This window comes from Anomaloglossus baeobatrachus, chromosome 6 (assembly GCF_048569485.1).
Source record: "Anomaloglossus baeobatrachus isolate aAnoBae1 chromosome 6, aAnoBae1.hap1, whole genome shotgun sequence".
NCBI lineage: Eukaryota > Metazoa > Chordata > Amphibia > Anura > Aromobatidae > Anomaloglossus > Anomaloglossus baeobatrachus.
Window position 1 is genome coordinate 378505798 of NC_134358.1, and position 26411 is coordinate 378532208.

Consider the following 26411-nt stretch of genomic DNA (forward strand, 5'->3'; position numbering starts at 1 on the left):
TAGAACCGTTCTCGAACATATCTAGAACTATCGAGCTTTAGCAAAAAGCTCGAGTTCTAGTTCTATCTAGAACACCCCCAAAAATCACTCGAACCGCGAACTGGAGAACCGCGAACCGCGCTCAACTCTAATCTTGAGACTGAGAACTTAAAATTTGAAAATGTACAAAACATTTCTGAAATTAATGTAAGGCCTCGGTCACATTTAAATCAGACGATTGCAATGGAAGAAATTCTCACATTGCACTCGGACCAAGGTCAGTCAACGATGCAAAACAGATCTGCGATTTTTTTTCTCAGCTCTAATTGGACTGAGAAAAATAATGCAGAATGGTGCGATTTGATCACACGCATCCATACAAGTCTATGCAGTGATAGGCAATGGAGAAGATGGAGAGATTCGTCTCTCCTTCTTCTCCGCACCTGTGATTTGATACTTGCATGTGAGATAACCAGATCACCACAATATGACATTGAGCTCATGCTCAGAGTAGAGTCTGAGCCAAGTGTCATTAGCATAGAACAACCGATGCTCTCACTTGAGATGTTATACGCTAGTGTGACCCCAGCCTAAAGCTTAAAATAGAAATCAGATAAAACATAGAAATGGGTTTCACATCAGACTGTGCATAAACATTTTCTCATGTGTCAGGCACACAAGGAAGGATAAGGAAGCATTTCTTTCCGATAATGAATTCCTGACATGCTGGGCAGTTCTCCGAGCAAACTGTTTAACACTGGAGTTAATTGTATTGTTGCCAACATCTGCACTTTCACTGTGGGATATACACTGGAGATCTTGGGTAAAGTGGTTCGTCAAGGAAGTAGTGGTTGCAGTGTGAAAGCATAACTGCTGGAGTAGCAGATCAACTTCTTATATTTATATTCATAGTGTATTACTTTATACATTGGCTGAATTACCTTCATACTAACTTATCTTCTAAGTCATGCTTAGTAATTGTCCACTGTTTCCGTTAAGCCTCAAACAAAATCAATGTCTGAAATATCTTCATGGTGATGTACATCTCACAGTCAGTTCAGTTATAGGTTTGTGGTGACAGTTTACCTACATCTACTTCACTAGAATTCGACTATTCTATCAAAAAGATAACCAGTTTGATGCTAAGTGGCAAAACAGTAATTTAATGTTAATTTGGTCAGTCACAACATATTTGTGTCATCAAGAAAAAAACATTATCCTTTTCGTATTTTAGCTTCTAAACTACAATACAATAAGTGCCACCACCCATTTTATAGCTATCAGTGAAGGTCTCAGTATGTAAGCACATAAAAGCGAGAAATTCTGATGTCAGAGTGAGAATATATTTTATATTTAATGTCGCATGTCCATTAAAGTTAGGATACTAAAATGTAATTGAAGGGAAACTGATACGTCATTCTGCCATACCAAATGGCCTCCGATGCCATAGAGGTCATGTGATGTGCATCCATAATGTGGCTATTATGCTAAATGCCCGAGTATAGTATATAAGGAAATAAAGCCCTTCATCTTTACTCGCTTTCTATGTAATTCCCTTTCTTTCATTCATGTTGGTTGTGGTTACATTGCTTTTCGCTCTCTGGGCACACAGAAAGTCTCTGAGTGTCAGTGTCTTCTGGAGCATGTGCAGATTGTAAATTAGAGGCCAGCGGAAGCTCATGTGAAGCAAAATGGCTGTCTCATCTAGCCTCTGGATCCCTCCCTTGCTATGTCCCTTTCTATTGTCTGTATACTGCACTGGAATTTAGGACATTTTTGATAGTGAGTGCCCACACTAATGTACAGATTTCCTATATGGTTTCTGCTTTAAGTTAGCGCACCACCGTTTTTCCTTCCTTACCTCATATGGCACCCACTACCATCAGTTCCTCTAGGCCGCCATGCCAATATGCTTTGACTTTTTATTTCCCAGCTTTACTATGCATGCCCAGGGACCTGGCTGTCAGCACAAAACTGTTGGATTTATTCGAAAGGGTTGTGACATCAGAGCTCATCATTAAAACCGCAGTGGGTGTGACTAATGGCTGGATGAGCGTGACTGAACTAAAGTCTAATTCCACCCACTAGACTGGAAACAAGGGATTTACACAGTAGGTGAGTAGAGATTAAAAGTGTTTATTTCACTTATATACTGGAGTGTTTAGCTTTATAGACACATTACATAACCTGTACGGTATTGGGCATAGTTTAATAGGAGTAAATGACATAGCAAATTTCCTTTCAAATACTTCTTTCTAAGGTAAATTATGACTATACTACAGCAAAACATTGTTTTGGCTTCAAATTTCAGCACATTTCATAAACACAATTTAACATTCCATTTCATGCAAGTCTAGGCTTCCATGAAAACCACAGGAAAGTATGTTTTTCTTCTCAGTAGAACACTTTGCAGTGGTTATCTTTGTTGACAGTTCATCTTTGGTTTGCTCTCAGGGAAAATATGTGCTTTATTCTACTATTACGTTTAACATATGAAACAGCAGAGACTATTAATAAGAATTAACTCCACTATGATCTCTTACTATTGTCTAATTCTGTGAAATTCATCTTTCTTAGTTTAGTATAAATTTATTGTAGAGGCCTCCGTCTGCCAGTAGCCATGGAATTATGGGAACTAGCCTACTACAAAGAAGTTCAGTAGTTGAATGGTGGAATATTACAACAATGTGGACAAATTGTTTATGGACTGCTGTAAATACGTATATTATGAGTGGTCCTAACAAAGGCTGTGATTGTATTCAGTCATTTTATGTAATACGATTGATATAAAAGAAGCAGGAACCTTGGACTGCTGCATGGACAGTAATTCTGTATGGACACACATCTAACATTAAGATCACTAAAACAACTTTACAGGGGCTGGTGATAACCATCTTGTCATTGCTGGGGCCATTATATGTACTGCACTGATACACTAAGACATAAAGTGCACCAATCACCAGGATTTTCCTATATAAACTAAAGCCAATGCTATACTGGTACTATCAGGCTAATTCCATACATACCTTTAGTTGTTAGCTAAGATGTATAGTTTTTGAAACACAGGCAAGTAAAGCTTGTAAAATGAGCAGCTTTTTGATTGGCAGCAGCTGCGGAGCAGCTAATAGCTGGGGTAGGTTTTGATAGTGATTCCCGCCCCCTGCCTGTCCTTCCTCCCCCTATCTTTTATTTATGCTAATTCTATTATAGAAGCGTTTTACTAATGGTTGTAGCTAAATCAAAGTGGCTAGAAGGACCTTGCTGATGTCATACCCATGTGACCAGAATGGGCAGGGCCTCAGCCAACATAGCTGATGCCAGAAAGCAACATTATTTTTCTGTTGGCCGAGGCCCCGCCCCCTCTGGTCACATGGGTATGACGTCAGCAAGATCCTTTTAGCCACAAACATTAGTAAAATGGTTCTATAATGGAATTAGCACAAAAGATAGGGGGAGGAACAACAGGCAGGGGGCAGAAATCACTATCAAAACACACCCCAGCTATCAGCTTTTCGGCAGCTGCTGCAAATCAAAATCTGTTTATTTTACGAATTTCACTTGCTTGTGTTTCAAAACCTATACATCCTAGCTGACACCTCAAGGTATGCCTAGAATCAGCATGATAGTGCCAGTATAGCACTGGCTGTAGGTTATATACGAAGATCCTGGTGATTGGTTCCCTTTAAACTAACTTTGGGAGCTAAGTACTAGTATGTCATTTTTTAAAAAAAAAGTCACTAATAGATTTGGCTCCTCAGCATAAGCCTCTATATTTAGCTACATTTGTATAGTCACTTTCCAAAATGGTGCTTCTTTCTGGAAAATATCAGCAATGAATCACTGGATGACAAAGTGCAATATCTATTCCTTGAGATTTTATTATTCAAATAGAAAAATTAATGACCTTTTGGGCCTTCCTACAGCCACCAAAAGGTGTATATTCATGTCATAATAGCCTTTTCCATAAAAATCCTACATTGGATAGATGAAGGATGTTAGGTGAGCTCCTTTGCATCATAGAACACAGTTTAGAGTAAAAGTTGAGTGACTTGTGCTCAGTAAGGATAATAAGACATTTTGCACAGCTAGATCCCAGTTTAGTAAGCTTGCAGGGCCTGATATTAAGCTGTTTAGTGGTGCATACTTTGGATAAGTGCCAAGGTTGGAACTCAGCCATTGATTATGCTCTGCTACAGTGTTTGATAAACTTTTCCCTAGAATAGCTACTTCACAAGTGCACAAAGACTATCATGGATTCTAGAATAACTAGTATGTCTTTACTGTAGGACATAGGAATATTGAGTGCAAAATACAGTTGAATGCAATGAAGAAAGAGGATGCCATGCCATCTGCTGTGTGGAAGACAATGTGGGGTGCATTATACTATGTTGGAAGCAATGTGGGGCGCATTATTCTACATGGAAGGAAATGTGGGGTGCATTATACTAAATGTAACGCAATGCGGGGTGCATTATACTACATGGAAGGCAACGTGGGGTGCATTAATCTATATGGAAGGCTATGTGGGGGTCATTATACCATTTGGAGGGCTATATGGGGGTCATTATAGTATTTGAAGGGATATTTGAGGTCATTATAATATTTGGAGGGCTGTGTGGGGGGCCATTATACTAAATGAAAGGCTATGTGGGGCCCATTATATTATATGAAAGGCTGCATTGGGCACACTATACTGTATAGTGGGCTATCTGGTGGCCATTATATTGTTTGCAGGCCTTTGTGGGGGCCATCACACTATTTGCAGGGCTATGTGGAAGGCCATTATACTGTTGGAGGTCTATGTGGGGGGGGGGCATAGCACAGTTTGAAGGGCCACCAATAATGGATTGTGGGGCTATGTAAGGACCATTACACCTTTTGCAGGGCTATGTGGGGAGCCATTATACTGTTTAGAGGGCTATAATGGGGGCCATTCTATTGAGTAGAGGGCTGTGTAGGGCTTACATTTGGGGAATCATACTGTGTTTAGGTCACTATACTTTGTGGGAGCGTACAGTAGGGTCATCATACTGTGCATGTGGAGGGTACTTTGGAGGAATTAACTATGGTGGCATCATACTGTGTTTTGGGGCACTTTTGCTGGCATCATATTTTATGGGGGCAATGAAAGTGGAATCTATGAGCTTGAAAAGGAGAAGAAAATATTTTATTGTCTGCAAAGTTGTAAGATATACTCTTCCGTAACCCTGCTGAATACGATTTTTTTGGCAGGGGGGCCCAATTAGAACCTTTGCTATGGGGCCCCATGATTTCTCTGTAAGCTGCTGCTCTGCTCAAAAGTCTGTACAACAGAATTATTCTTGACAACAAATAATTGTTTATGTTTTCGTAACAAATTATTCACTTATTAATGATGTGCAACATACCATGGTCCGCGCATACCTAGAAACTCCATGACTATGGGACAGAATTTTTATTTAACTACTGCAAACTTTTGAACTAGGTCAGACCTGCCTTAAATTTATAAAGGCTTCCATATACATTGTTTTTCATATACGGTATATCTTATCTTTATCTAACAATTTTTAATTGTAAATGTTGTTCTCAATACATTTCCTTTTTTATTCAAATCACTTGTAAAGACCGGACCTTTGCTTGCATAGTTTTGCTGTATCCCATGTGGATCCTAAACAGACTGACATCTCAATAATTAATTAGCTTGATGATCATTGGAGTAGCCTAGACACTGCATGTTTTGCGTGCATGGAGACCAGTATGCTTGTTCCTATGTCAAACCTCCTCTCAAATAATATTGATGACCTACGCAATGGATCAGTCATCAATATGACAGTCCTGAAAAAGCCCTTCAAATTCAAAATGTTCCATTAAGAAACATCAGTGGGTATTTTTTAGGCCTCTTTCACACATCAGTTTTTTCCATCAGTCACAATCCGTTTTTGTGACTGATTTGACAGATTTGTCGCAAATTCTGGTAAAACTGATGCGACGGATCACTGTAAAGAAACAGATCCGTCGTACCACTTTTTTCATGCCAAAAGTTATTTGTGATTGACAAGCTATATCACCCCAACCTGGACGAGAGAGAGAGAGAAAGAGAAAGAAAGAGAGAGAGAGAGAAAGAGACAGAGAGAGAGAAAGAGAGAAAGAAAGAGAGAGAGAGGGAAGAGAGAGAGAAAGAGAGACAAAGAGAGAGAGGGAAGAGAGAGAGAGAGAAAGAGACAGAGAGAAAGAGAGAGACAAAGAGAGAGAGGGAAGAGAGAGAGAGAGAAAGAGAGAAAGAAAGAGAGAGAGAAAGAGAGAAAGAAAGAGAGAGAGAAAGAGAAAGAAAGAGAGAGGGAAGAGAGAGAGAAAGCTAGATAAAGAGAGAGAGGGAAAAGAGAGAGAAAGAGAGAAAGAAAGAGAGCGAGAAAAAGAGAGAGAGAGACAGAGAGAGAGAGAGAAAGAAAGAGAGAGAGAAACTTTTTACTGACCAGGAATGAATTTAGACCCCATCTAAGCATGCTCGGTTCAAAAAAACGGATCCATCGTGAGAATCCGTCATTTCACGGATTACGATGGATCCTGCGACCATAGGCTTCCATTACACCAAAAGACGGATCCGTCGCTGTCCGTTTTTCGACGCATAGAAAAAACATTACTGTGGACATTGTCTCCGTCTGACGGACACACATTTTTTGACGGATCCGTCGTACGACGGCTGTAACGTGATGCCATCTGTAGCAATCCGTCGCTACTACAAGTCAATGAGAAAAAAATGGATCCAGCGCTGGATCATTTTTTGCAAAAAGCGACGGATTGTGACTGATGGCAAAAAACGGATGTGTGAAAGGGGCCTTACATTAAATTACTAATTACCTTTATACCATATTAATCAAAGTCTCCACTTATGTAACTGTGAAAATAGGATCATATATTTTTAGATTTTAAAGGGAACCTGTCAGGTGCAATATGTACCCAGAACCACAAGCAGTGATTGCTAATCCCTGCCTAATCGTCCCTGTATACACTGGCATAGATAAAGAGATCTTTAGAAAAAGTATTTCTAAAGATCTCATATGGTATGCTAATGAGCGAGGGGACTAGTCACAAGGGAGTTACTTCCCTTGGCTAGTCGGCCATGTGCTCGTAGTTCTGGGTGCATATTGCACCTGACAGGTTCCCTTTAAGACGCACGAGGACAAATGTAATTCTTGTACTTATCCTAATATTTCCCTGTGCTCAGATGAAAAAAAATCATTTGAAAATGGACTCTGACCACTGATGAGGTGCAGGCATTAGCATGTTCTGGCTTGTGAGACACCAGTAGAAAAAAATGAAGAAGCCCCGAAATAGATCATATTTCTACATGAACAGGAGAAAGCATGGATCTTATGAGGATGGGCTGCAAAGCAATAGAAGATCATGGAGACAGAACGCTATATGTCGGGAGCAAGAATGTGGAGCTCTGCTTATTTCATAACTTCATCCAATGGTTGTAGCCTTCAATGATGTAGGCCTGGTGGCAGTGGCAGTAACTAGAGTTTAATGGTCCCTGGTGCAAAGTTTGGACCTGGGCCCCCCCCCTCCACGTACACCGACACTTTGGGTACGGGAAAATGACACTGACAATCGGGGTACGGGATAATGATGCTGACACGTGGCTCTTACCCACAGCACCCAGGTTTTCCATGATCTGAAATCCCTCTATCAGCACCCTGATTTCCTATGTTTTGATATCCATCTTGTCCTCGGCATCCATCTTTCCATGCTCTGCTATACATCTTTCCCATATAAGAGCATGGGAAAGCTGGGTGCTGAAAGAAGATGTATAGCAGAGCATGGGAAAGCTGGGTGCTTAGGGAAAGAGCCTTTTTTCCCTCAGCACAAAACATTCCCATCCCATGCTTGTATCTTTGTCCCCCCTCGTATAAAGTTCTTCAAATACTATAATGGCCTGCATATAACCTTCCATATAGTATAAAGGGTCCCACATAACCCTTCATTTATTAGAATGCACCTCCATAGTCCTCCATGTATAATGCATTTCTCATAGTTTTCCATGCATTATAATTCACCCCATAGTATTCCATATATTATACTGCACCACATAGTCCTCCATATATTATAATGCACCCCCATAGTCCTCCATGTATAAAGTAGCCCTCATAGCCCTCCAAATATCATGCAGCCAGCCACCCCAGGCCTCCATGTATCATGCAGCCAGCCCCCCCAGGCCTCCATGTATCATGCAGCCAGCCCCCCAGGCCTCCATGTATCATGCAGCCAGCCCCCCAGGCCTCCATGTATCATGCAGCACCCCAAGCCTCCATGTATCATGCAGCCAGCCCCCTAGGCCTCCATGTATAATACAGCCAGTCCCCCAGGCCTCCATGTATCATGCAGCCAGCTTCCCCAGGCCTCTATGTATCATGCAACCAGCTCCCCAGACCTCCATGTATCATGCAGCCAGCCCCCCCAAGCCTCCATGTATCATGCAGCCATCCCCCCAGGCCTCCATGTATCATACAGCCCCCAGGCCTCTGGCCACTGTGTACTCACTGATTTATAAAAATAAAAAAAATAAAAAACAAGAAGTACTCACCTCTCTCCTCCTTCCACTGCTGCTCTGTCCTCACCTCTCCTTGTTTCACTGCTGCTTCGTCCTCACCTCTCTCCTCGTTCCCCTGCTGCTCTGGTCAGTCACACAGCAGTCACTCAGCACAGCAGTCACACAGGAGTGACATCACCATGCAGGCACGGGGGCAGAATGATGATGCATGGAGCGGCGTGGGCCACTCGATGCTTTATCATGTCTGTATGCGATGATGGGGGACGGGGGCCCGATGCCACCACCGCTGACACCGGGAAGGGGGACCCGGTGTCAGCGGCGGTGTCAGCGGGTCATATAGCGGCCTCATGGTCTGCGACAGGACAGCGCAGCTCCTCTCTCACAGAAAGGATCCGGCTGCTGATCTGCAGGGCGGACGCGGGACCCTAACCTGCCCTGTCGCAATGACGACCCCTGCAACCGCGGTAGTTACGCCCCTGCCTGGTCGTCTGTTTCCTGAAAATAGTAATTATGTCACCACCCGGAGAGTAAGTTTGCTTGTGCAGGGAAAAATCGTCAGGTTCTAAGAGTGGAATGGAGAGTAGTCCATTCTAATGTCAGCTATACAGTCGGGGTTCACCATTATTTATTATGTAGATGTAACATCAATGTTATTTTGTATTTCTTTTTTCTGTTAATCAGAATGAATGGAAAGGCATGAGAAAAATTTTCCTTTTAAAATGCTTTGCAAGGATGACTGCAACAAAACAATCCTGAATTATTTTTAGTAAGTCTGTCCTTCTATGCCATGAAGAATGTGAACATATGTAGGAGTGGTAGCCTTGAATAGAATCTGAAAAAGCAAAATGCTTTAACCTTTGGCAGTACACGACCAGTCAAATGACTTGCTCTACCTTTACTTTACCAATTATTTTATTGTTTAACAGATCATATATTAATAATATATTATCAAAGGCATTTTTAAGTGAAAATGAACAGGCAAAAAGAAAAATATGAAGAGCTTGTACAGAAACACCTGATTTATGGAGCTTCAGGTCAGGATCCAGAGAATGTTGTTCATGTTATGAAGATATGATGTTCCCTGTGCAGTCTGGACTTACAATTACTGTACTGACTGCCAGAAACTAGACAGCGGCTGTTCCAGACACAGACCGCACTTGGACAAGACGAGTACGCACAATTTCTACAGTGTACAACCAGAAAATGTTTCTCCGTCAGGAGAACATTAGCAGAACATTCTCTATTTGGTCAGAGAACAATTGATTAGTCAATCGTGGTAGAAAAACTATGTCATGATTACGTTTCTGTTTGAGAAAAACAGAACATCGAAGTATTCCATAAACTTTCTGTTCACTGTCACTTCCTTATGAAATCTTTTATCATCATGAGATCAAGCACCTTGTCTCCTAAATGTGTAATGTCTAACATTACAGTGAAGATAGACTACTGTCTGGCAAACACATACTGTAATTCCTTATATTTTTTTCTGTATCTTTCATTTATATGGCTTTTATGTCTTTGATAATGTACATAACAGAAGAATTCTGGAGCATCAGTTGACTTCATTTTTTTTTTGCAATTTTACAATATTTTAAATTGTGGTGAGATTACAGACACTGGAGACATATGGGGATCAGCTCTGAAATTTGTTTTTATTAATTAAAGAGAACATTCTGGAAGATGTTTAAGAGACCCTATATGCCCCAGATTATCTGACTTTACATTTATAAGGTCTTCTGTTCGGCTGCCGCTACCTCCCTATCAGATGGGTGCACCATTTTCTTAATTTCCAAAATGACCTCTGCAGAGGCAGGGGGATCACTGGAAAGTTTGTACCATGCCTCCATGCATATTATTATTATTATTATTATTATTATTTATTTATAAAGCACCATTAGTTCCATGGTGCTGTACATGAGAAGGGGGTTACATACAAAATACATATACAAGTTACAGTAGACAGACTAGTACAGAGGGAAGAGGGCCCTGCCCTTGCGGGCTTACATTCTATAGGATTATGGGGAGGAGACAGTCCCATTGCTATGGGATGGAGACGCAGCGATTGCCACATTCCTATGTCCATCTCAGGAGAAAAAAAATGGAGAGCCTATCTGACCGGTAGGTAGAAGCAGCAGAACAGGGAAACTTAGATATGTGCAGTCACATTTAGTATCCGGAGGGTCACTTTAATTTTCAACAGATGACAATCTGCCACTTTTCATTAACACTTGATATTAATAATGTAACAGTATCAAGTTTGTTGCTAAAAAGTAAAGTTAGCATTTTAAATTTCATAAGAAAAAAGTCAGCACCTAGAATGCCTTGCTTTAAAATTTGGTGTCGCCTTTAGTGGAACTACAGCATGTATTGGGGAATCCATAGAATATAATAATTAATAGATGTCTATTAGGAGGTAAGCAAAATAGGGAAACCAAATTCTCCATTTTTGTCTTGTACGTCTGTCAGCAGGATAAAGGCTTCTGTGAAAGTGGTTTTCTCCACTGTATAAAATGAAAATATTTTGATAGAATATATACTCCCTCCCTGAAAATGAAGAGGCTCAGCGCTAGTTTAGCATTTTGCCCCTTTCTAATTTTTCTCTGTACTGCTCGGTCCTTGGACATCTGGCTGTACTGGGAACTGCAACCAGAACCATTAAAGGGAACCTGTCAACAGAAATTTTGCTCTAAACCTAAAAGTTTCCCCTTCTGCAGCTCCTGGGCTGCATTCTAGCAAGGTTCCTATAGTTTTTGTGCCCCCTTTTAGACCAAATTAAATACTTTATAAAGTTGTACCTTTTGGTATGCAAATCTTCTAAATTATCTATGGGGGCAGGCTGTCTGATGTCCGTTACTGTCCCTCCTGCTGATTTACGCCGTCCCCCAACGCTCCATTTCATACCTCATCACGCTGCCCAGTGCGCCCGTGGTCCCGCGCATGCGCCGTGTGACTGTACCGGGACTGTGCACTGTGTGCACAGTGTGACCGCTGGTGACGTGTTGCGCAGGCATGAGCATTGGCCAGATGACCCGACGTCACCTCGTAACCGGTGGTGTCCTGCTCCGCTCCTCCCATCTATTTCCTGATTCAGGGCAAGATGGGAAAGAGGTGACGTCGGGTCATCTGGCCAGCACTTGCGCAGAACGCTGGAGGCAGAGGGGAAAGCGCTGGCACGAGATTATGGGCGGGCACATGCTGATGACAATCACAGCGTCGCCCATAATCTCGTGCCTGCGCAACACGTCACCAGCGGTCACACTGTGCACACAGTGCACAGTCCCGGTACAGTCGCACGGCGCATGCGCGGGACCACGGGCGCACTGGGCAGCATGATGAGGTATGAAATGGAGCGTTGGGGGGACGGCGTAAATCAGCAGGAGGGACAGTAACGGACACCAGACAGCCCGCCCCCATAGATAATTTAGAAGATTTGCATACCAAAAGGTACAACTTTATAAAGTATTTAATTTGGTCTAAAAGGGGGCACAAAAACTATAGTAACCTTGCTAGAATTCAGCCCAGGAGCTGCAGAAGGGGAAACTTTTCGGTTTAAAGCAAAATTTCTGCTGACAAGTTCCCTTTAAGGCTGGTTTACACACAACGATATCACTAGCGATCTCGTTAGCGATGTGACACACTCAGATCGTTGTTACAATTTGCCGAGATCGCTCATGGGTCGTTTTGTAGCGGTCACACGTACACATCTCACAAACGACGCTACATCATTCAGCGATATATTGTTTGACCAAGGTGGTCGTGTGGATGTTGTTCGTCGTTGGCAGGGTGTCAAACGTAGCAATATGTCTGCTGCGTTCCAAACGACGAACAATATTTTAAAACTGAACGACGTGTCAACGATCAACGATTTTAACCCTATTTGCGATCGTTCGGAGTCGCACGTAGGTGTCACACGCATCGACTTCGCTAACGGTGACGGAAGTGCGTCACGAAAACCGTGACCCCAACGACATATCGTCAGAAAAGTCGTAGTGTGTAAAGCGGCCTTTAGGCTATGTGTGGGTGGTGCATTTTTCGCATTTTTCAGGTGCGTTTTTGGTCTTAAAACTGCATGAATCTCCTTCCCCAGCAAAGTCTATGAGTTTTCATTTTTGCTGTCCGCACTGTGAAGTTTTGTTTTAGGTGCATATTTGTAGTGACCACAAAGATGCAACATGTCAATTATTTCTGCGTTTTTGACAGCGTTTTTCACCCATGCAATGCATTGGAAAAAACGCAGCAACAAAAATGCAGCAAAAAACGCACAAAAACGCAGCGTGCGCACATAGCCTTAGCTTGAATGGTGCCGAACTGCAAGTTACTCCAGAGGGGGACTTAGGCACCCGTGCTGCCGACCCTTCATGCTCCCTCATTGCTGACATCTAGTTAGGAAAAAATATGTTAAAATGATTGCTGATGTGGAGCCAATGTGACCCCGGTAAGCACTAGAAAAGGTGACACTTGAAGCCTCTGCTAATATACAAGAAAAGCCAACAGGACCAAAATGACAAGCTGCTTTCCTAGCACTATTAACACTTTGTTCTACCATACAGTAAGGCTATGTACACACACTGCAGGTTTGTTTCTTCAGCAAAAAACGTACCCTCTGGCAGAAAAATGCACCTCTGGACGAAAAAACGCATAAAAAACCCGCATGGGTTTTTGCTGTATTATTTGCCACATTTCAGTGTGTTTTCGGTGCGTTTTTTGGGTGCGTTTCTGCCCATGCATTTTTTCACTATATTCAATGGAAAAATGCAGGTCAAAAACACAGAAAGAATTGACATTCTGCTTCTTTTTTCTGCAACCAAAACTGCAAGGAAAAAAGAAGCAACATGTGCACAGCCTTTCTGAATTCTCATAGACTTTGGTGGGGAAGCAAACACATATAGTTTAAGGCAACAAACTGCACCTAAAAATGCATCAAAAGTGCACTGTGTGCACAGGGTCTAATTGACACAGCAGCTGGGCTGCTCGGTCATTGGTAGCGTAGCTGAATGATTTGCCATGAATGTCTTTTACATGGTATTACCACATGAAGGTGCTCGCTTGCTTGTTTATATTACATTTCATTCTGCATTGTTTCTATGTAATATAAAAGTATAAGTATGCATGGCATAATTATTTATAAATGGAGGCAAAGATATATATATATATATATATATATAGGGTTCTGTCCTACAATGTCAATAGGACAGGTGCCTTGGAGCATGTGCAGTGGGAAGCTCTGCTACTATGATCTGAAGATAGCATGTAGCATAGGTTATCTCATGCTCACAGCAGCTGCTCAGCATTCAAAAATTAGAGGGTGCACAGCAAAGTGAGCAGCCTCTCCTTACCTCAACCATCAGCCTCTTAGATTAGAAAGGCCTATATTCTGCACAATTCAATTGACCAGCACCTGAAACGAGAATCATGATGATGCTTTGTTTCAGGGAGAGGACAGAGGTTTTGGTCACTGCCACAGACTCTGCCCCCTGATGACACATCATTTGAGTATCCTAGCATGCACTGGGATTATCAAACAAATCATTATCAGACAGGAAATAAAGAATAGCAGTTAGATAGAGTTCTTAGGGAAAGGTAGGGAATTTTTAATACAAGTATGGTATATGGTAAATAACTTAGATTATAGCATCAAACAGATAGGGATTTAAATGAAATTTACTTTTGCCTTTGTCCCACCCCTTTAAACTAATACTTTGTTGAAGTACCTTTGAATTTATGACAGTACACAGTCTGTTTGGGTAGGTGTCTATTAGCTTGGCACATGTAGAACAGGCAGTTGTTGCCCACTTTTCCTTGAAGTAGTGCTCCAAATATGTCAGATTAAGAGGTCATCTCCTAAATCAACCAACAACCATCAGATTAACCCACAAATTTTCAATTTGATTCAGGTCTGGATTCTGGCTGGAGCATTAAAAAACTTTTTATATTAATTTTTTAAAAAAAATTCTTTATTTTTAAGTGAGAACCTTCAACATAACATAATACAGTTCTTAAGACCAAATAGGCCAATTTGCATTACAATACATACACCATGAACAAGATGCAAGACGGGAAATATAAATTTGTAATTTGCTGGATAACCTTCCTTCATATATCTCATCCCGGGTTCCTGATAAGTCTAGATTCCACCACACTTTTTCTTTAATGCAGATTCACATTAAAACAGATAACAAAGGTAACTCACAAATGTATGTAAAACAAGAAAGATAAAGAGGCTAGAGAAGAAAGAGAAGATACTAAGTAAGCAGAGTGTGAGAAGAATAGTAAAGTGAGAAGACAGATGAGAGGGGGAGGGGGAGAGGAAGGGGAGAGGAAGGGGAGAGGGGGGGAGGGAGAGGAATTCAGCTATGTATTACGGTCTGCGGTTCCATCGGCAACCACGTCGCCCCCCACCAGGACGCTATATTCCTCTGAATGCTGAAAGTCCACCACTCCCGCCATGTGGTACAGAATTTCTCATTTCCATCTTTCAGGTATGCATACTCTCGCAGCCATAATGAGGAATTTCCTCAAAGAATTCTTGTAGGTTTTTACAGGGACCCCACAGTGATGCAATAGGGCAGCAGCAGGTCCCAACTCCTCATCATTGCCAGTAACCCGGCGAATGGTGTCGGACACTCCCTTCTAGAAGGGCCGGATCGCCTCACACCCCCAAAACACATGTAAAATGTTACCCTCTGCTGTGCCACATCTTCAACATGTGGCATCTACCGTTGGAAACATGACATGTAACCTAGAGGGTACTCTGTACCATCTGGATAACAATTTATAGCTAGCCTCCTGAAACCTGGAGCTGATGGAAGATGTGTGTGCCAATCTGAAGATTCGATCCCACTGTGTTGATGTCAACTGAATTTACAAATCCCGTTCCCATTGTGAAGAAAACGGGGGAAGTTGTTGTTCTGGGGGCGAAGACAAAAGTGAATAAACCACAGAAAGCGAATGTCGTATTGTGCCTAATCCCAAACAAATTTACTCAAATTGGGTCTTAGGACATTGAAAGTGGGTCCTAGCTGGGAGACTACTGAAAAAATGCTTCAGTTGTAAGCATCTCCAACAGCCAAGTGGAATGGGATCCTGTCTAGCCCCCAAACCCTCCAATTGCGGCCAGGTATCCCGAATCCCAAAGTCTTCCACCCGGTCCACCTCGCCCCGAACCCATGCCTGAAAAACTGGGTCCACTCTACCTGGTTCAAAAGCGGGATGGCTCAGGTTCGGTGTCAGGCTCGAGTGTCTGGGTATCAACTCCGATTGCACCCTCCCCGTATTGCAGTATGTGACGGTTGACCCGATAGTTGAATGTGCTTTCAAACTTGCAGGGACCTCCGAGAGCACCCACGGTAATTTGTTGAGGGGTATTGGGGAAAAGGACTGCTCTATTTGTATCCACGCCTTCTGAGACCTGTTCCTGCACCAGTCAATCATTCTAGTAAGATGCCCAGCTAAGTGATATCTTCTTATATCTAGCAACCCAATCCCCCCACCCCCCTTGGTCCTATGTAAGATGGCTCTTTTTATGTGGGCCAATTTACCTCCCCAAATGAACGAAGACTGAATGGATTCCAGAGATTTGAAACATCCCGACGGTATTTTAACTGGGAGCGCCTGTAACAGGTAAAGAATTCTGGGTAAGACATTAATTTTGTATATCTGGCATCTGCAAAACCAGGAGAATAATAATTTCCCCCATCTGTCACAGTCTTTCCTGATAATAGACAACAGTGACGGGAAGTTCTGTGAGTAAAGTAGACCCAGGTCACTAGTCAGACGTACTCCCAGGTAATTTAGGGATTTGGCTGCTCATCGAAAGCTAAACGATGTTTTCAACTCTTCCACTTCTTTAGAAATAAAATTTATGTAGATGTGATTGAGCGGAAAATGTTGTGGAGTGACATGGTCGGAGAATGAGTGTTGAGCGGGACAAACATAGTAGGAAAAACAACTTTTATCCTTAATGACTTTGTTATTTTAAAGAAGTAGCTCAATTGGTTAGTTTATGGAAAATCAAAATACTATTATAAATGTGTATTTATTGTAATTGTATAGCTCTGCATAATATGATGACGTTCAACCTACTATGATAATGTTATGCAACGATCATTTCTGTTTTGTACCCTTGTACCAGTGTTTAATAAAAAAGATCTGATTTTAAAAAAAAAAAAAAAAAGTAAGATTTATGTTGAGAGCCTCAGATTTTGTGAAATTTATCTTAAAATTTGATAGGCTGGAAAATCTCTGAAACTCCTTCATTAAGTTGGGGAGCGAAATCCTGGGTGCCGACACGAAAAACAGAAAATCATCTGCATATGCAGCTACTTTATGCATTGCCTGACCCGCCCCAACCCTGCAATATCTGAATTGGCTCGTACATGTCTGAGGAAGGGTTCTAGTGTCAGGATGAAGATTAGTGGAGACAACGGGCAACCTTGATGAGTGCCGTTAGATATTATAGTCATTTTTGTGCTGAAAGTTAAAATTCATCTTCAGCTTTTTAGCAGAGTTTTGAAAGTTTTGATGTAAAATTGACTGATATTTAGTACTGTTCATAATTCCCTCCACCTTGACTAAAGACAAAGTTACAGCTGCCGAAAAACAGCTCCAAAGCACAGTGGTACCTCGCTTAACGAGTAACCCACTTAACGAGAATTTCGCTTAACAAGAAAAGCTTTCTGTAAATTTGTAACCCGGTTTACGAGAAAGCTTTGCTGTGCGAGCAAAATCCTCACCTCAGACACTTCCTGTTTCGTCCATCCACCGCGCTCTGACCCGCATTTGCAGTCCACACAAACACACACAAGCACGCACAAACACACATACAGTATTATGCTCACCTTACCTTCCGTTCCATCGCCGGCCTCATGGTTCTTGTAGTTCCTGGGTACATCGCGACGTGCTCGCGGCGAACTACAAGTACCATGAGGCCGGCAGTGGAAAGGAAGGTAAGGTGAGCATATAATATGTGTACCTTCCATTTCATCGCCGGCCTCCTGGGTCCTGTAGTTCGCCGCTCCGGTCCACTCCAGGCTGTGCATCGGCATCCATAGCAACAAAGCAGGAACTTTCTGGTTCCTGTCACCGCTACTCAAAGGCAGCGCGCTGGCCAATCAGAGGCAAGCGGCTCTGCCTTTGACGTCAGCGCTCTGGCAGGAAGTTCCTCCTTCGTCGTTATGGTAACCCGGAGAACAGCAAGTCCCAGGAGACCGGCGATAGAACGGAAGGTAAGGTGAGCATATAATATGTGCGTTTGCATGCGTGCTTGTGTGTTTGTGTGTGTTTGTGTGAGTTTGTGTGAGTTTGTGTGTGTTTGTGTGCGTTTGTGCATGTGTAGAATGACAGAATAGGGGACCAGGATGGGACATTTAACTAGTTGTGGAACGAATTGTCTGTATTGCAATGATTTCCTATGGGAAATCTTGCTCTGCTGAACGAGTAACTTGGTTAACAAGCACAGTCCCAGAACGGATTGTTCTCATTAAGCAAGGTTCCACTGTATAATGCTGCCACTACAATGGTGATGTGCAATGTTGGTTTTGTACCAAACATAATTTTGGAATTATGGCCAAAAAGATCAAACTTGGTCTCATTAGACCATAACACATTTTCCAACATGCCTTTGACAAACTTCAAGATTTTGGCTCAGATGTTTCTTTATAAAGAAAGGGTTTTGTCTTTGCCACTTTACCCTGACCAAACATATGAAGAATACAAGAGATTGTTGTCACTTGTCGTGCACAATGGGGACTTGCCAAAAATGTATTAAGCTTGTTTAATGTTGTTGCAGGCCTCTTGGCACCCTCCAGGACTAATTTTATTCTTGTCTTTTAATGAATTCTTTGGGATGCCCAGTTATAGGTAATATCAATGTAGCGCTAAATTTTGTATACCTAATACCTTGGAGGTTTTTCTGTACCTTTGCTGTGTTGTAAGCTGTTTAAGAAACATGACCGCTGCTATAAGATTTAAGTAAGCAAATAGCAGGAAAATACTACTAGAACAACAACTTTATATGAGGTTAATCAGATTCGCTACAAATGATGGCAGAAGTGTACTGAATATTTCACATAAGTTTAAATGTGATTGTGTAATTCTGAATGCAACCACATCCGAAATTATAAAAAGGTGTTCACATTTATGCAACCACATTATTTTAGTTTTGTTTCTTAATGGATTCGTACAGATTATGGATGACATTAGAAGTGAAAAAAATCTGAACTGATTTTTCTTGGTAGGATTTCTGTACATGACAAAAACCTGGTACTTTAAGAAGAGTGTGCAGAGTTTTTACACCCACTCTATAATGATATGTTGTTTTCTAATCCTAAATAACAGCAGTAAGTAAAGTATGCCACATTCTCTTTAAAAATCATTCAAAATGAAAAAACAAATTTGATATTAGCATCAGATGCTTCAAAAGCGTATGATACATACCTTGTATTTAGAATCCATGAGGCATCGCTGTTAACAGATCCAGCTCTGGAAGGGTGCGTATTGTCTGTAGGGGACTTGCATTCATTCAATTGTATCTCAGATTTATCTTTTCTTTTGCTAGTATAAGTTTGCAGATCTAATGAGGTGTTGTCTGTTGGGGGGCTCACAATGCTTGAGTTCTCTCGGTAACTATTTACAGATCCAGCATCATCACTCGCCAAAAGTTCCTCCAATGAAACACTGTTGCCTCGATTTAAGCGTTTTTCACCTGCATGTTGATTTAATGATAGAAATATGTTAATAATACTGATTAACTTCTGAAAAAATAAAAGTATTAAAAAATATTGGAATATAAGGCAAACAGAAATACTACAAATGTGTGTACAAATAAGCCTATACTACTTCAACTACACAATCACTGGAAGGCAAGGCAACGCCTATAAGAAAGACAATTCTCACTTAGTAGATTGGACTCTATCCCTCAGAGTGCTCATCTAGTAACCAGAGCCTACAAAGAGCATCTCTAGCCCTGAAAACCAAGCACACCTGTGCTTTAGGCTATGTTTATATGCCATGGACTTGCCATAGGCAATACCTAAAAAAAAAGTCATAGTTTATAGCTAAAAGAAACGCATCATTTAGTTAATTGAGTTTAATTACACCTATACAACAAGCATGATGATAGCAGAACATATTTCTGTTTTTTGACCATTTTCCCGTTATTCTTTCATTTAAACTTCAAAATGAGTTATAAGGCTGGATACATACGGCTGAAGTCTGAAGGCACACAACCTTTATCACCCTAAACACCATTACATCTATTAGCTGTTCCTTTTTACTGTGCATAATGAAATTGTAAATCTGGTCCTGGTACAGAGGAAGTTATACATGGGTCATCTAGTGGTTAACTTAGAAAACAATTTCAGTTGTTCCATGCCTTCTGGCAGATAACCAAACATACCCCTATCAGGCTGCGGCTTTAAACCGCAGTAGTCGCTGTGGTCTTTCCACTGTTCCCATGCACAATCACTTAATCTTCCAAGGAAAAGCTGTTTCATCTTCAAGATTAAGTGATTGTACAGGGAAATCGTGGAAAGACCACAGCGACTACTGTGGTTTAAAGCCGCTGCATGACCGCTGCTTGGGAACCCAGCCTCAGATTTATACAACACTACAGTATTAAATTGAAGCTTTATGATTTATTACACCCTAGATAATGCACAGCTCTTTTCCAATATTTTCTATATGATAGTATATTTTTATAATTTAAAAATCAATTATACAAATCCCATGCTAATAAATATGGCGTGTTTCATTGCATGGTGTTGTTTTTCCCTGGAACACTGCTTCTTGGGCAGAATACGTTGACTTGGGGTACGCCCCACATTAAGTGTTTGTCCAGACAAAAGTCTTTTTGGCCTATGTGCTCAGTGTAGAGAATGGGTAGCACACGGACAAAATGTTAACCTATCTGCTAGTTCACACAAGGACTACAGGTTTGGTCCGATTTATGTTACATACTAGTGCACGTAAATTGCAAAATGCTTCTGAAGTCATATGCTATGTGGACAGTTAGTGAAGCGGCACAGAGATAGTCTGAATGTAGCCATAGAGCTTATAGTATGGTACTGCAAAGACACCTACTCACTCTTCAGTGCCCATGAGCCCTTAAAGATGTTGTCCACTACTTTTACATTTATGGTGATTCCTTAGGATAGGTCATCGATGACTGATAGGCCGGAGTCGGACACCTCGTACCCCCGCCGATCAGCTGTTCTAGGTGTCCACAGCAGGCAGCCGGAAATGAACAGTTCTGGAGCTGCTCCATCTTCTGATAGTACCACTGCTGGGTACTGCACATCTAACGCCTATTAATTTAAATGGGAGACAGATGTGCAGTACCGGCTGCGTCCGCTATCAAAATACAGGGCAGCTTTGGAACTGAGATTTTCTGGCTGACGCTGACACCGGGAACAGCTGATCGGCGGGGGTGCCGGGTGTCGAACCCTGGCCGATCAGACATCGATGACCTTATCCTAAGGAAAGGCCATAAATGTAAAAGTAGTGGACAACCCATTTAATCTGAACATACGTACAGATTTTGTGATAAACTGTGTGAAATAATGTTTATAAAAAATACAATCTTTAGCAGAACTATGTAAAAAACAAAAATGAAAAATTAAAAAGCTTATTAGCTGTTATTCCAGCCAAATAAAGACAAATATCAGCAGGGAATTTATAACAACATCTGTAGATTGACTGTGCAGATATTTTTTGTCCCCATGAAACAATTTGTGAAACACGTGTTCACAATCCACAAGTTATGTAACGGCAATTTTATAAATGATGAAAATAATTTAAAGTTTTAAATGGAGTTGAAATTCCACTAAGAAAGTCAGAAACTTCAGCAGAGGTTATGCATTGCCTTTTGGCAGCAAATTCTTTTGATGACAGCAAAACCAATGAAATTTATTGAGTTGCAAATCACCCCTACAGCTGTAAAGGCTGACAGGCATTGATAAAAATGACTGAGAACATTAAGCAATTAACATTGTGACTCTGCTTAAGGCTTCTGCCACACTCACGTGAAATTCACGCACGTGCCGAGAGACACGTATTTTCCCTGTGTGTTGCGTGCAGGTAAGTACGTGTCTCTGGTACGTGCGTGACACGTGTGTTCTACGTGTGCTATCCGCGATAGCACACGTAGAATCGGTAATTATTATACTCACCTGGTCCTTCCTGATGTCCGCGCTGCTGTCCATGGTGCTGATCCTCGGTCTCCAGCCCTCCCGTCTCCCCGCTGCTGCTGCTGCCAGGCAGTGAAGTGAATATTCAATGAGAATAATGAGCGGCGGTCGGCAGCAAGAGGCAGCAGCGGCAGAGACAGGAGGGCTGGAGAAGGTGAGTTAAGGTTGTTTTTTTTTTTCACTGACATGTGTGTTTTCTCCGGCGCGTGTCACACGGGACCGCATCCACACTACACCCGTGTGGTACGGGTGCGGGCCGTGTGACACCCGTGCTGCCGGAGAAAACACTGACATGTCAGCGCTTTGAAAATCGCACACACGTACAAACGCACACGGACAGACGTTCCGTGTGGTTTTACGTGTGTGCCTGCTACCATAGGGTAGCATTGCTGAACATGTCTCCGTGCCGCCGGTACGTGTAAAAAATGCCAAACACGTACCGGAGGCACGGATGTGTGGCGCTAGCCTAAGAGATTTTTAGACTGGGGTCATTTCATGGAGAGTCATTCAGCAGAATGTTTACACTAAATACACATACTATGTTAGGCTTCTGCCACACTCACGTGAAATTCACGCACGTGCCGAGAGACACGTATTTTCCCTGCGTGTTGCGTGCAGGTAAGTACGTGTCTCTGGTACGTGCGTGACACGTGTGTTCTACGTGTGCTATCCGCGATAGCACACGTAGAATCGGTAATTATTATACTCACCTGGTCCTTCCTGATGTCCGCGCTACTGTCCGTGGTGCTGATCCTCGGTCTCCAGCCCTCCCGTCTCCCCGCTGCTGCTGCTGCCAGGCAGTGAAGTGAATATTCAATGAGAATAATGAGCGGCGGTCGGCAGCAAGAGGCAGCAGCGGCAGAGACAGGAGGGCTGGAGAAGGTGAGTTAATGTTTTTTTTTTTTTCACTGACATGTGTGTTTTCTCCGGCGCGTGTCACACGGGACCGCATCCACACTACACCCGTGTGGTACGGGTGCGGGCCGTGTGACACCCGTGCTGCCGGAGAAAACACTGACATGTCAGCGCTTTGAAAATCGCACACACGTACAAACGCACACGGACAGACGTTCCGTGTGGTTTTACGTGTGTGTGCCTGCTACCATAGGGTAGCATTGCTGAACATGTCTCCGTGCCACCGGTACGTGTAAAAAATGCCAAACACGTACCGGAGGCACGGATGTGTGGCGCTAGCCTTAGATTGTAGCGGGTGCAACATTGACATGTTCTGCAAATGAAATCACAAGGTGCTTATACACCTTTAAAGGGCTATTTGCAGCTGCTAAGATTTGTATAATTGGAAAGGGCTTGTAAAATAAAGCAACATCCCAATTTAACATTCATTTAAATACCCCATTCCCAGACAATTAAGTTTGTATTTTTGGTTTACTGCTCATTGCTAAGGATAGCAGCGTACATATGCAGTGCTCACAAGCTCTTTTTATAATCTCGTTTGTAAGCACTGCACTGAATTAGCTAGGATTACTAGAGTGTGCTGTTAACTCCCGATGCCGGTCAGCGTCAGTGCTCCAATGCTACAGAGACAAAGCTGCCTCATATAGAAGCCCCAGCATTTCAACTCATGGAATAATATGTAAAATCTATATTCAGAGAAGACAGTTTTTCCCATTACCGAAATTCTGTGGAGGAAAGAGCTAGAGTCAGAAGCAGACATCCTATTCCGAGTTCTCCTAAAATGACAGATACAGCTCTCCATACAGCTTTGTTAGCATCAACTTTTATATACTGTCTAAGGCCTCTTTCACACGTCAGTGATTCTGGTACGCTTGTGCTTTTTTTTTAAACGTACCAGAATCACTGACATACGCAGACCCATTATAATGAATGGGTCAGCTCACATGTCAGTGATGTTTCACTGACCATGTCTCCATGCAGCGTTCACGCGTGTCCGTGATTGCCGCACGGAGACATGTCCATTTTTTTCTGGCATCACTGATGTCCCACGGACCACGCAGTGGTGTGGTCCGTGAAACACGTGCCAGAAAAAACACGTGCTTTTAAAATAAAAAACATTTTTACTCACCCGGCTTCAGCGGCGCTCTCTGCAGCCCGTGCAGTTTGCTGCTTCAGAACCGGCTCATTACTGTCGCGCATATTCATGATGCACGACACAGCCGACCGGGAAGCAGCTGCTGCGGGGGTCAGCGCCGGCTGGATGCTGCACCGTGGGAGCGATCAGCACCAAGGACGGCGGGAGCGCGCACAGGTGAGTTGATTTCTAAGTGCAATCACGGGCCACCGAGAACGGAGCCCGGATTGCACTTAGACAACCCACGTGTGCCGTAATTCACAGCACACGGAGGGACATGTGCGTGTTTTACATGCCAGTGAAAAACGTCAGTGTGTTTCACTGACGTGTGAAACGGGCCTAAGTAAAGGAAAAATCCATGTTCATTGAATACAAATTTGAATTGAAAATTCTAAAAATGAAAGATTGGTTGAAAAATGTGGATTTCGCTGATTAGATGTATTACAAAATTTCTTATTTTCACGTGTACAATCAATTTATGCAAAGAAACCAAAAACTAGGATTACTTTTTAAAGCCGTAAGTTTGGTGAGCTTTGGGGGAAAAAGCCAACAATTCTGGGAAAAATATTGAGAACGAACAAAGCCAGTATTCTACCTTTGAACTGAGTCTGTGTGATGGTGCACTGTGAAAGGATGCTTGTAAAGCAGTTGTTCGGAATTGTTAGAAATTTCCAGAGACAGCTCCACTCATGTCAATGTGTTTGGTATTCACAACTCAATCTCGTTCTATTCTGAGAGGTGTTTTCTTTAATTCATCATTATGCTGACATAGACATTTGCTGCACATCTTATATTACAGACATTTTCAGTAGATCTCCATACCGGCCTAAGTAGCATTCAACTAAAGGAAACCTGTCATCAGGTTTTTCCACCCCAATCTAATGCCCTCTGTGTATGGGAGCGATAATGCGGATTACAAACAGTGAGTAAAATAAGTATTGGATATGTAAGGGGGTGGTCAGTGTGTAAAGAACCCCCCTCTGAAGACCTCGACCAAAATGTTTCATGATATTTTACAAGGACATTATTGTAAGTGCGGCTGGTGCCATGTAGTGGCCGAAAGGGTACTGTGTCGTATGTAATGCCAAATGTGTGTTTCTATGCCTTTCATGTGTAATGTATTTTGTATCTTTTATCTTTAAATACTGCCTTGTGTAACAGTGAGGAAGTTTTAGATAGAACAGATGTAGTAGACTTATACAAGTGCAGGTAGTTAACAGTGCTGGTGGGGTGCAGTATAGCCGGGTAGCCCGGTAGCATTTACACAGCAAGTACACTAGGTGTTAAGGAAAGGGTTAGCCTCTCCTTTCTACCAAGAAAAAAATGTTTATTTGTTTTTTTCCTATGGGAAGATAAAGCCTATTGGGGCCGTCTATACTGTCAGGCTGCCAGCAGGGGGAGCTGGAGTCCTGAAGGCAAAGACACTACACGGAGCTGAGTGACCAAGGAGGGGAACTCCCAGTGTGTGTTAATGCAGTGTCTGCTAGCATTAGCCGGACAGCTGAAACTGTGGAGCATGAGGGGGATGGTCAGACGGGTCTGGGTCATACACAGTACGGGCAGCAGAAAGACTGGAGGAACTAGCAGAGGAGGAGTCATGATGAGGCCGAGCTCAGTACCAGAGGAAACAACCAAGTGGGGAGGTAGGAGGGGGGGGAACAACCGGGGCTATTCTGGGAAGGAAGGAGGTGGCAAGGAGGAATGGCAGAACGACTAGGAGACAGAACACAGACAGACGCTTAGGGCACAGAGAGGGAACAGATCAGGATCACACTTACAGGGACCAACACTCACAGGCAAAGCAGTGCTAAGCTTGTAGCCGGCGCTGGTTCACTGGAAATATGTTACGTCACCGCCGGAGTCTGCTCCAGCGACTTCTGCTCCGATCGCCAGGCGACGCAGTGTTCCTGCCGTGGATGGTGCTGGTGATGGGAGAGGAGTCGATGCCAGCAGCACCGGTGGGCGCAGGCTCCGATCATCCACTGGGCTGGGTTATCTTGGGATCTGCAGTACCGCTGGCTGACTGTAAGTGGCGGGTGTTTCCCAGCTGAAGTACCATCATTCAGCTACAGCTAATGGGAAGACACCACACCCTTCTTATTCCCCCTCCTGTCTGCTGGCCTCTGCCAGAGATAGTTCTGATTCTGGCTCATGTGCTGTTTGTTTTGTGATTCCTGTGCGCTGACTTGCTTGTTGTTGACTACCCTTCTGCCTGCTGTTTTGTACCTCGCTGCCCGCCCCGGATCTGGCCACTGCTACGTTTTCTGTTTACGCCTTTGCCTTCCGATTCTGTCCCTGTTCTGCTGTTCCTGGTTTGACCCTGCCTGACGACTACTCTCATCAGACTGCAGCCTTCCACGGGTAGAGATCTCCAGTTCCCTGTGTAATTCCAAATCCCTGTATAGGGGTTAAAGGGTTTCAGGGTTCTGGGGTCCTGCTTGGTGAGGGGCTTTCCTCTAGTCTGTCCATTACATCCTACCTGAGTCTGTTTATCCAGGCAGGTGTTACATTATCTCTGGCCCACTAAACAAAAAACAAAATGGATTCTCTCCATGCTGTGCTGAATCAGGTGAACACCCTTTCTGGCCTGGTATATGGACTTACACAGCAAGTGCAGGATCTCAGGTCTGCTCAGGTTCAAGCCCCTAGAGCACCAACCTCCGCATGT

General features: G+C 42.8%; 1 protein-coding gene across 3 annotated transcripts in view; it reads right to left on the minus strand.

The window, feature by feature from the left end:
* The window catches only part of COBL (cordon-bleu WH2 repeat protein), a 593805-nt gene that overhangs the window by 65909 nt on the left and 501485 nt on the right, over positions 1 to 26411 (minus strand). For all 3 annotated transcript variants that reach the window (XM_075315047.1, XM_075315048.1, XM_075315046.1), the window contains one exon: positions 18944 to 19211. In XM_075315047.1, coding sequence (XP_075171162.1) covers positions 18944 to 19211 — 268 coding nt within the window. The remainder of the gene's footprint in view (positions 1 to 18943; positions 19212 to 26411) is intronic.